We start from the raw sequence: 12,200 nt of genomic DNA, 5'->3' as shown, positions 1-12,200 counted from the left end.
AGGAAGTAGTTCTCCCTAGTTTTTGTTCCTCCCCCAGGAATTCGGAGGAGGAAAGATTTAGTTTTCTGGATGTAAGAAGATGTCTTCTGCGTTACTTAGAAGTATCTAGTGAATTTAAGAAATCTTCCCATCTACTAATTTCATTTAGTATCCCCAAAAAAGGGTTCCAAGGCATCCAGGGGTTCCATTGCTAGATAAATTAGAGAAGCTATTTGTGAAGCCTACAGATTATCAGGGCAAACCCCTCCTACCAGAGTTAGGGCTCACTCTACTAGATCTCTGGCGTCTTGGGTGGAAAGAGCGGGTGCATTTTAGTAAGATATATCCAAAGCTGCTGTCTGGTCCTCCTCTCATGCATTCATCAAGCATTATAGAGTCCAGATGCTCTCCTGCCAGGACCTCTCCTTCGGAAGGAAAGTGCTTCAGGCTGTCTTCCCTCCCTAAGGTATAGAATCTTGCTTATCCTCTCAAGTAGCTGTCCTGGAAGATGAAGGGAAAAACCCCTGTTAGACTTACCGGTAACGGTATTTCCATGAATCTTCCAGGACAGAGTCTATATTCCCACCCTATTCTTTATTCACTGATCTCCTTATTTTTTACCCGGTTGGTGTTTCTTTTAGTGAGATTCTGTTTTTTCCTCTACCGAGTTCACTTTTGGTGGAGGTTTTTTACTTGATCTTCAAACAACTAAGGGTCAGAGGAGAGGGAGGGGCCTTTAAATTGTGTCTGGTTTGTGTTCCCTGTAGAAGGCGGAGCCAATCATCTCTCAAGTAGCTGTCCTGGAAGATTAATGGAAATACCATTTCCGGTAAGTCTAACGGGGCTTTTTACTGCATTTTCGGTCTCTGTCTGATTCATGGTTCCTGACAGATTCCCAGCCATGTGATCACTATGAAATCTCTGACAATGTATGCTGCCTCACACTGACAGCTGAAGCTAAAAGACTGCGATTGGTAAAGGACAATACAGCTGTCCATTGATGAAATCTGATTTCATAGATCCATTTCACTGCAATGAAATTCTGGACTTGAAATAAAATGCAATGTTCAAGAATTCTGATTCTGCTAAAGCCAAAAAGACAGACGTGGGATCTGGTGTAATCGTAGCATGCATATCAATTAGGGTTGTCCCGATACCCCTTTTTTAAGACCGAGTACAAGTACCGATACTTTTTTCCAAGTACTCGCCGATACCGATTACCGATACTTTTTTTTAATGTCATGTGACAGTGGCACGTGTGTCAGTAGTTTTTTGTTTTTGTTTTTACAATTTTATTTTTTACAATTATTTTTTTTAATGATTTTTTACAATTTATTTTGTTATGTGTTTTTTACAATGCGTTCTTTTTATAAGAGGGGGGGGGAGTGGACAGTGTCAGTGTGTTTTTTATTTTATTTTGTATTATTTTTTACAATTTCTTTTTATTATGTATTGCAATTCTTTTTTTTTTATTATTATTATTATTAGCCCTGTTCGGGGGTTGACCCTTGACATCTCCCCCTTGAGACAGGGAAAGGGACTGAGGACACATGTTTCCCAGTCCCCTTCTCAGCAGCCTCAGCTGCACTGAAAATGAATGGAGAGGAGACAGAGGCTCCTCTCCATTCATAAACTGAGACATCGTAATCACAGGTTACGATGTTTCAGTTATGTGAATGGACAGAGTCAGTGATCACTGACTGTTCATTCGCAAAAGGAAGGAGCCTGATTTACTGGCTCCTATCTCCGCTCTCCATCCTGAAAGATCGAGGGGGCAGAGGAGGAGAACGGAGGGGGACAGAAAGGAGGGGGGACACGGAGGAGAACGGAGGGGGACAGAAAAGAGGAGAACGGAGGGGGACAGAAAGGAGGGGGGACACGGAGGAGAATGGAGGGGGACAGAAAGGAGGGGGGACACGGAGGAGAATAGAGGGGGACAGAAAGGAGGGGGGACACGGAGGAGAATAGAGGGGGACAGAAAGGAGGGGGGACACGGAGGAGAACGGAGGGGGACAGAAAGGAGGAGAATGGAGGGGTACAGAAAGGAGGGGGGACACGGAGGAGAATGGAGGGGGACAGAAAGGAGGGGGGACACGGAGGAGAATAGAGGGGGATAGAAAGGAGGGGGGACACGGAGGAGAATAGAGGGGGACAGAAAGGAGGGGGACACGGAGGAGAACGGAGGGGGACAGAAAGGAGGAGAACAGAGGGGGACACAGAGGAGAACGAAGGGGGACAGAACGGAGGAGAAGGGAGGGGGACAGCAGCACGGAGGGGGACATTGAGGGGGACAGCAGCAGAACAGAGGGGGACTGAAGGAGGATACAGGGACAGTCAGCGGTGATCGGTGCAGCTTTGGGGGCAGTTACAAGCACTGATCACCACAGATTTCACTATAGCAGCTGAAAGCGGGGGGAGAGAGAAGCGGAGAAACGGCTGTCAGGCTTTATTGAAATCTATACAGGGTGATAGGTGCTTGTAACTCCCCCTCCACACCGATCACCCTGACAGTTCAGGGATCAGGTGAAGCATCGGAGCATTTGCCCGAGTACAAGTACTCGGGCAAATGCTCGGTATCGGTACCAATAACGATACTAGTATCGGTATCAGGACAACTCTAATATCAATATTAATACTTTGTTAGATCCAGAAGCCCTCAGTGGAGTAGATGGTACAAAAAAAGTGTAAATATTCCAACACCAGTGAGTCGTGTGTGTTATCAGATACATCCTGCGTTTTATTTACCTCTCAGCTCCGGAGTCGGGGAATGTCCGAGTTCATCCAGCAGAATCTGCTTTACCAGACCCTCACCTATAGAGATGAATATAAGATGATGGATCTGAGTTATACATGATTGAAGCTGACCTTTAACATACATCAAACCACACATTAGACTGATATCTAAACAAAATAATATAACTTTAGGCTGAACTCCGGGATAAGCAAACAGTGTCTTAATACATGTGTATTCTTTTTTTAATCTTAGTGTGTTTCTTGCAGATCTGTGCAGTAATCCCGAGTGAGACTTTTCCTTCCTGTAATAAAGACCTCTCACTGCTGCTCACTCTCCTTGTACAGGGTAGCTGGTCTTTTCTCTGCTCCCTGCTGTAGTTTTCTGTAGTGGGTGGAGTTTTTTTGGCCCCTCCCACAGCTCTGCTCGGGCTATGTACAGCACAGTGATGATGTCACTGCTACTTTTACAAGGTAATATATGGGTTTGCAAGGGCATTTTATGGTCACAAATCATATTTATATAATTTTTGGTTATTATACAGTATATTTAACAACTTGCCGACCGGCTCATGCCGATATACATCAGCAAAGTGCCGCGGCTGTGCAAAATCACGTACCCCTACATTGCCCCTTTAAGAGCCGCCAAAGGGCACGCGATCGGGTGCACGAGAGCCAGCATGGGGATTTGTGTGTGTAAACACACAAATCCCTGTGCTGTCAGAGGAGAAAAGACAGATCGTGTGTTTCTACTAAGTAGAAACAGCCATCTGTCATCTCTCCTAGTTAGTCCCATCCCCACACAGTTAGAACACAGTGATGGAACACACAGTTAACCCTTGATCGCCCCCTAGTGTTAACCCCTTCCCTGTCAGTGACATTCCCTGTCATTTACATAGTAATCATTGCATTTTTATAGCATTGATCGCTCTGTAAATGTCAATGGTCCCAAAAATGTGTCAAAAGTGTCCGATGTGTCCGCCATAATGTCTCAGTCAAGATAAAATTAATAATAAAAATGCCATAAATCTATCCCCTATTTTGTAGACGCGATAACTTTTGTGCAAACCAATCAATATTTGCTTATTGTGATTTTTTTTTAACCAAAAATCTGTAGAAGAATACATATCGGCCTAAACTGAGGAAGAAATTTGTTTTTTTATATATTTATTGGGGATATTTATTATAGCAAAAAGTAAAAAATATTGCTTTTTTTCAAAATTGTCGCTCTTTTTTTTTTTTTTTTTTTGTTAAATGTTTTTATTGGTTTTTACACAAAAGTAACAATAACAAATACAGAGGAGGGAGAGAATAGTACAAGAATAAGTAAAAGTAAAATACAGTTCTGTATGCTGTTGCGGACGCAGCCGCTGAACTCTTGAGCGAGAAAGGTAAATCATTATATTTAAATTGTAATATTAGATCGTATAGTGAGGGGGAAAATTATACGTAAAAAAATACGTAAGTATTGTCAGCAGAGAGTAATATTCTTGTGATTGTCGATTTGAGTTTGGGGGTATGGGGAATCCTCAATAACAGAGGGGAAAGTGAAAGGAACAGTATTTATCCAGGGTAAGGAAATAAGCGTTATGTTAGTCTTTATCACGATGACCGTGGTGTTATGTAAGATATTGTTTGTATTCGTCAGTGGTGGTGAAGTGAATCCAACATGTCCATGTTTTGATGAACTTAGGTTGTGTTTCTTTGGCCTGATGTATAAGGTCTTCCATGACCATCGTTTTTTGTATGCGTGTGAACCAGTCTGTGATGGATGGTTGGTCTGTGGAGCGCCATTTGAGAGGGATACAAAGCTTAGCAGCGTTCACCATGTGCATGGCCAGAGATCGGAGGTAGGTTGACAGTGGCAATTTGGAATGATGGAGCAGGAGTGTTGCAGGGTTGAAGTCTAGCGTGTAAGTTGTTATCTTGCTGATTAGTTTGTGCACTTCTACCCAAAAGGGTTGAATTTTCGAGCAGGACCACCAGACATGTAGGAACGATCCAATTTCAGTTTTGCATCTCCAACATGTTTGGGTAATTGACGGGTCAATATGATGTAGTGTCAGTGGTGATCTGTACCATCTTGATAATATTTTAAAGGCGTTTTCCTGTACTTGCACATTAATTGATCCTTTGTGGGCCAAGGTATATATTTTTTCCCATTCTGCGTCGGTGAGAGTTATTGAGAGGTCCTGTTCCCATTGTCTGGTAGTCCAGTGTTTCGACGGTGTATGGGTTGTGAATAGGAGTGCATATGTCTGGGATATCAGATGTTTTTGGGGGTCTTCACTTTCGCATAAGTTTTCAAACGTGGTGGTAGGTCTGGACCAGTCCGGTTTAGGTTTAGGTTTGTCAAAGAAGTGTCTCAGTTGGACGTACGTCCAGAACGGGAAAGAGTTCAAGTTCATTTTTGAAGCTAGCGCTGTTTGGGACAAGAATTGATTTCCATCGAAAAAATGTTTAGCTTTTACAGTAGGGTGAGGCCAGCGATCTGCTAAGAAGGTGGAGTGCATTCCCGGCAGAAAGTCTGGGTTCATCCGTAATGGGGTCAATGGGCCCTTAAGTGAGGAAATTTTATGTAGTTTACAAGTTGTGTGGAAGGTGGCTAGTGTGGGGTTAATTAATGGGTGACGTTTGGGTTCAGGAGAGATCTTGGAGTTGGAGATCCAGGGGAGATGAGACAGAGGGAGATCTGAGAATGATTGCTCTATGTGAATCCAGTCTTTATGTGTAGAGTGTATGTTCCAGTCAATTATTCTTGTAAGATGGCACGCTTGCTGGTATTTGCGTAGATCGGGAAGGCCAATGCCTCCTATATTTTGGGGGCAGTCAGTCTCTGGAAGCTTAGTCTCGGTCGTAGTTTGGCCCATACAAATGACGTACAGGCTTTTTGATAAGTGGAGAAGAATGTCTTCGGGAGCTTAATGGGAATAGTTTGCAAAATATATAGAAGTCGGGGTAAGATATTCATTTTGATTATTGCGGCCCTGCCGAACCAGGAAAACAGTCCCGAGGACCATTTTTTTAAGTCTAATTGTATTTTTTGTAAGATTGCTGCATGGTTTAGGGTGTATAGGTCGTTCAAGGAGGTCGGTAATAGAATGCCTAGGTATTGAATTGCTTTATCATTCCACGAGAACGGGTAGTTGAGTTGGCATTGGCGACATATCTTAGGGTCGATGGTAATATTCAGGGCTGTCGATTTCGAGTAATTTATTTGAAGGTTGGAGAGGGTATGAAAAGTGTTAAAGTCTTTGAGTAGGTTGGGTATCGTCGTGAGGGGGTCGGTGAGAAATAGGAGTATGTCGTCTGCAAAGGCAGCTACTTTGTATGTGCGTTTTTTGATGGTAATTCCCTTGATGTCTTGATTGGCTCTCAGACGTCGCAGGAAAGGTTCTAGGGATAGGATAAAAATTAAGGGGGAGAGTGGGCAACCCTGGCGGGTTCCATTCGACACGGAGAAGGCGTCCGACAGGTGGCCGTTTACTTGGACCTTGGCAGTAGGTTTTGAGTAGAGGGCTGAAATGAAATTAAGCATCATTGGGGGAAGACCGATCATCCGTAGGGTTTCTAACATATAGTCCCAGGCCACCCTGTCAAACGCCTTCTCCGCGTCGAGAGAAAGCATAAATCCGCCAGAGCGGTTGGGCGTGAGCCAGTGATGGATATTAAGAGCTTTTAGAGTATTATCTCTTGCTTCTCTTCCTGGAACAAAGCCGACCTGGTCTAGTGCAATAAGTTGGGGTAAAAGTGGTAAGATACGGTTAGCTAAGGTTTTTGCATACCATTTCAGGTCCACATTGAGAAGCGAGATAGGTCTGTAGTTGGTGACAAGGGAAGGGTCTTTGTTCGGTTTTGGGATTACCGCTATATGAGCAGTTAGAAGGTCTCGAGGCGGTGTCTTAGGGGTTGCGAAGGAATTGAAGGCTTTTAGGAAGAAGGGGGTGAGTGTTTCTGCATACGTTTTGTAGTATCCTACTGTCAAGCCGTCGGGGCCGGGGCTTTTACCTGAGTTTAGTTGTTTCAAAGCTAGGTCTACTTCTTCTTTGGTGAGGGGGGATGCTAGATCTTGAGCAGTTGAATCCGAGATAGGGGTGGGGCCATATTGTCGTAGAAAGTCGATTATCATTCCCGTTCGTTTGTTTTTATCTGCGGAAGAGTTAGAGGGGTGAAGATTATATAGTTTACTATAGTAGTGTACAAACTGTTGTGCTATGTCTGGGGTTTTGGTAAGTTTGCTTCCCGTGGGATCAGTGATGGAGTGAATCGTTGTGTGAGCTCTTGTCACTTGTAAGGCCCGAGCTAACATTTTGCTGGCTTTATTGCCATGTTCATAGAACGTTTTTTTGGAGAGGATATATTTACGTCGGATTTGGGTGTCTAGTATGTCTAATAGATCCTTTCTAGCTTGAAGTAGTTCTGTCATAGTGGAGAGGGCTTGGGTGTGTTTATGAGCATTTTCTAGTCGATGGATTTTATTAATGAGATCTGAGTATTGTTTTCTACGTGTTCGATTGCGTTTAGCCGCCGCTGCGATTAAAATGCCCCTGATTACACATTTGTGTGTTTCCCAAATAGTAAGTGGGGACATGTCCGCTGAGACATTCTCTTGAAAGAAATGCTTGAGGTTTGGTTCGACCTCAGTCATGATGGAAGGGTCATTCAGAAGTGATGGGTCTAGTTTCCATGTTTGTGAGCGAGGTGTCGTGTTTGGGATTTGAAGTGTAAGAGAAGTGGGGTGATGGTCGGAGAGAAGCATTGGGTCAATTGAGGCGCGGTGGATTAGAGATAAGTCTTTTTGTGTTAGAAAGATGTAGTCTATTCTTGAATATTTGTCGTGGGGGGCAGAATAAAATGTGAAGTCTTTAACGTTTGGGTTCAGGGTACGCCATGAGTCATGCAGTAATAGTTGATTGAGCAAAGATTTAATCGTCTTAAGGGCCGAATACGGGAGGGAGGAGGAGCCGGTGGATGTATCGTGGATCGGGTTGAGTGGAATATTGAAGTCTCCCCCCAGGATGAGGGTACCTTCTTGAAAGGTCGTAAGTGTCTCTGTGATTTTTCGAAAGAAAGGAACCTGACCACAATTTGGGGCGTATATGTTCGCTAAGGTGAACTTCCTATTGAGGAGGGAGCCTTTAAGAAAGAGGTATCTGCCGTTCTCATCTATTAGAGACTCCGTGATTTGAATGGGGCAGGATTTGGCGATAAGTATGGAGACTCCTTTTGTTTTGTGTAACGGGTTGGTAGCGAGGTATACCGTGGGATATCGGTGGTTTTGTAATTTTGGAGTAGAGTCGGATCTAAAGTGTGTTTCTTGAAGGAAAACGATATCAGCTTTGTTTTGGTGCATAGTGAGGAGTAGTTTGGAGCGTTTCTCTGGTATGTTGAGGCCTTTTATGTTTAGTGATATAAGTTTGAGTTTGGTGCTATGGGTGTTTGTGGACGGATTCGTCATTGTAATGGTGTGTGAGTGTATTTAGGAGGGTAGTACTTGCTGCTATGGAGGAAGTGATAGGATGGGTTGAGAGATATGTGCGTGCGGGTAGGGAAGGCCAGGAGACAGGGGTCCGGGAGGGTGAGCAATGCCGGTAATAAGTGTGTCCTCAATCACCGAAGTCAGTGACAAGGGACACAATAATTTACTAACCGGATAAGGTCAGTGGTACGTGTAGATTTGTATGTATGAGGTGCTGTTTAAGATTCGCTTGACCACTGTGTGGGAGTTGGTTTATCTATCAAGAGATGTCTACTATTGGTGAAAAAAAATCTGTCAGAGCAGTCCAGCCCACCATCAGCCTCATTTTATATATGTGGTGGAGCGGGGGAGACAAGTATGTGGAACTCATGTTGGGAAATTAGGTAGAATGAGGTCACTGGGGAGATAGGGAAATGAGTAAGTATTGCTGGCGAGATATTCAGATAGTTTCTTATATCGGTGTTTATGTATACTTTAGATTGAGTGGGGGCGGATGAATTTGCGGAGGGTATTTATGGGTGCAGTCTTATCGGAGAGGGGGAAAAGACACAAAGAGAGAAAACCTTAAAAAACATTGTTTCATTATCAAATAAACATCTATTACTAGATATCTGATCAATATAGTAGGCTTGCCTAAGTCTGAGTAAGCAAGGTAACATAATATACGTGGTGACACTCTCGTTTAGTAACATAACAATGTTTGAATAGAATGGTAATCAAAAGACAACATAGCTAGCTTAACCCGTTTGATGCGTGTATGTAGGCAGAGGAAGCAAACCCATGTAAAAACAATATTACAGAACCATAATAATCTAGAAATTGTTCATGTGTGTAGATCCGTAAGGGGTTGACGGGGTTTGCTGAGTACCATATTAAGTGTATTCCTCTGGTGTTTTGTAGGCTATAGATAAATGTTATGTAGCATGTTGATGGTGTTGTCAGTCTTGTTTGTATCGGTCTACATTAGTAAATGAGGGTTTACAATTGTGGAGAGGGTGTGTTCAAAGCCAGAAGGTGGCAGTAAAGAGCCCATTCGTTGAGAAGTCGTCATTGTAGAAGAGTGGGTTTGGTATTAGGATTGTGTAAGAAATCCTCATCATCTCTTGTGTTATCGGTGTGTGTTCTCATGTGCTTATGACAGGAGCATATGTGTATGTGGCGATTTCAGGTACAAGCAGCATAGTGAGGGTGGATCAGTTCCCTGCTGTTATGTGAGCCTATTCACGGAGGAGAGGGACCGGTTATGATAGTGATAAATATCATATCTTGTTGCACTCAATATGCTGGTAAGGGTTAGGAGTGTATGCTATATTCTGTATTGATTTTTGTCTGTGGTTGCGTATGGGGTGTAGTGGGGTATAGGGTTTAGCATAGTACAAGCGTTTTGGCCGAGTGGCCAGTAGATGGTAGTAGAGAGCTAAACTGCAGAGAGTGTGTTGTGGGTTAAGGAACTATGCGGTGCAGTGAAAAAGTTTGATTAATGATTGTGCCTGAGATGTGTGTTTGTTATAACGTCAATATGTGGTGAAGTGTAATTGTGTCTTCCTGAAACAGGAGGTAGTAACCACTTATAACTTAAAACTTCTAACATAAACTTATAACATCTAATATGTTACCCTTCGGTTTTTGCTCATTTGTACAGAACAGTTGTACTCGTTAATTTCTGCAGAGCCCGTGTCGTAGGTCCCGGACTCGAAGCAGAATAACAGTGTGTACCAGCATCTTTTGATGAGTACCGGAGGTATGTATCATGGGGCTTAAACGGGCTGTGGTGAGGAACGGAATCTGCAGTCGCCCCGGACCGGCGGTCTCTCAAGGAAGATGAGCAACAAAGGGGGACATGGTAAGGCGACTCAGTTCAATGTCAGTCAAATGTCCTTAATCTTTTGTAGGCCCCAACAGAGGCAGGCAATGCATATTTGGGAAGGATCCGTGTAGGAAGGAAGGTCGGGTCTCGGGTGATACTGCATAGCAGTCTGGTGAAGTGGTCATTCCATTGCAGAGTGTCGGTAAATGCAGGAGAGGTAGTCGATACAGGGTCAGGAATCTGTAAAAAGGAGAAGGTGGTAGAGGTGTAGTAGTGGCTGTACGCGGTAGTGTCTGGGAAGGATATTGTATTTCAGGGGCCTAGGGCTGTGTTAACGATCACGGCGGGCTCTTCTAGGCAGAGGCGCTGTCATGGGGCTGGGAGGCGGGTGCCGGGATCCTCCTGAAGGGCTTGGTCTGATCGGTGAGGGCGATCTGCGTCGTCGGAAGCTGGTGCTGTGGGCATCCATCGGTTCTTCTGCTGGAGAGTGGCGGTTGTGAGGTAAGATGTTGAATTCCTCATACCAATGCGGGACCGACACCAGCGGAATGTCTAAGGTGCGGCAGAATCCCTCGAGGTCCTCTGGAACTCTTAGTAGGGCAGAGCGGCCTTGATGGGAGGCAGAGAGGCCGAACGGGAACTTCCATCGGTAGCGGATTTCGTTGTTTCGCAGGACGTCTAGTAAGGGTCGGAGGTCTTTGCGATGTCTCAGTGTGATCGCTGAAAGATCTTGATAGATCTGTATATGGTGATCCTCATATACCAGCCGCGGTTTTTCTCTTGTATTCTTGAGGATTTCTTCCTTGATTGTGTAATCATTCACAAAGCAGATGACATCCCGTGGGGGGTCTGCTTCTCTGCCCCTGGGACGGAGCGCCCTGTGTATTCGCTCCATAGCCACTGGAGTGTGATGAGGCCTATCTAGGAGTTTGTTGAAGAGGCCTGTGACAACTTGTAGAAGACGGTCCTGTTCCACAGATTCGGGTAGGCCTCTCACCCTAAAGTTATGTCTTCTGCCCCGATTGTCGAGATCTTCAACATGTCGCTGAAGATCTCTAAGTTGCATAGTATGGGAGTTCACTGCATATTGAATCGCTTTTGTTGCTGAGCCTTGTAGTGCCACATCATCCTCGACACGCTGCACTCTCCCTGAAATAGCTTGTAGTTCGTGGCGTAGGTCCGAAATGGCAGAGAAGAGAGTGTCCTTAATGTCAGTTGCCACAGCTTGGAGATCTCTTAGACTCGGTTGACGGAGCGAAGTGCTGTCATTCTCTATTTGTGAGTTGTGAGGTATTGTTGGGGTGAGAAGAATACCAGTCAGTTCCTGGGAAGGATTTGAGGTGGGAAGAGGAGCCGCCATGTTAGGCCTCTGGGTGCGGAATATCTCCGGAATAGTGTGATTCGTGCGGCCGGTAAGTTCTCTCGGGGAGCGGGAACGTGACTGCGAGTTTCCACGGGAGGAAGTTCCCATAGTGGGTAGTCAGGAAATGTCGGATGTCTCTAGTATTTGCTGATGTAAAGGCCGTGGTGAGCAGGAGCTGAGGGATCAAGCAGCCATCTTCTCTCAAGGCAAACCACGCCCCCCGCTCTTTTTTTGTTTATAGCGCAAAGAAAAAAAACGCAGAGGTGATCAAATACCACCAAAAGAAAGCTCTATTTGTGGGAAAAAAAAGGACATCAATTTTGTTTGGGTACAGCACCATACGACCGCGCAATTGTCAGTTAAAGCGACGCATTGCCGTATCGCAAAAAATGGCCTGGTCATTGGGCAGCCAAATCCTCCGGGGCTGAAGTGGTTAAAGCTGAACTTCAGGAAATGTTTTTTCTTCCATTCAATGGGGTTGTGCCCGCACTGCATGGGTCAACTGCTCATTTTTTCTAGGAGTGAGCAGAAAATTTATACCGCTGGAAAATTGTGTATGCCGCATCCAGCGGTGGACTCAGGAACAGTCCTATTTTTAAGAATACTGGAGCACGGGATGCAGGACCGGCCTTGTGCTTGGAGGATCAGAGGATTAGATAAGTATATCACCGCACTACTCTCCCCTGGAAAACAATGAGCAGTTTACCCATGTTCAGCTTTATATAAAACTTTTTGTGCCTGGAGTTCATCTTTAACACTTATGTTACATTAACTGGCTATTGAAGCTCTTCATATGCCATATACTGCATATACCATATATAAATACTCAGAAGTGTTCTGAT

The 12,200-nt window shown here is 44.5% G+C and overlaps 1 protein-coding gene across 7 annotated transcripts in view; it reads right to left on the bottom strand.

The window, feature by feature from the left end:
* Nucleotides 1–12,200, bottom strand: part of LOC141116956 (NACHT, LRR and PYD domains-containing protein 3-like) — a 226,283-nt gene that overhangs the window by 123,246 nt on the left and 90,837 nt on the right. For all 7 annotated transcript variants that reach the window (XM_073609480.1, XM_073609482.1, XM_073609481.1 and 4 more), the window contains exon 6: nucleotides 2,725–2,790. In XM_073609480.1, the coding sequence (XP_073465581.1) occupies nucleotides 2,725–2,790 (66 nt within the window). The remainder of the gene's footprint in view (nucleotides 1–2,724; nucleotides 2,791–12,200) is intronic.

Source organism: Aquarana catesbeiana, linkage group LG13 (genome assembly GCF_042186555.1).
Source record: "Aquarana catesbeiana isolate 2022-GZ linkage group LG13, ASM4218655v1, whole genome shotgun sequence".
NCBI classification, from domain to species: Eukaryota; Metazoa; Chordata; class Amphibia; order Anura; family Ranidae; genus Aquarana; species Aquarana catesbeiana.
Note: the sequence above shows the minus strand (reverse complement) of the source record. Positions and strands in the feature narration are given on the sequence as shown.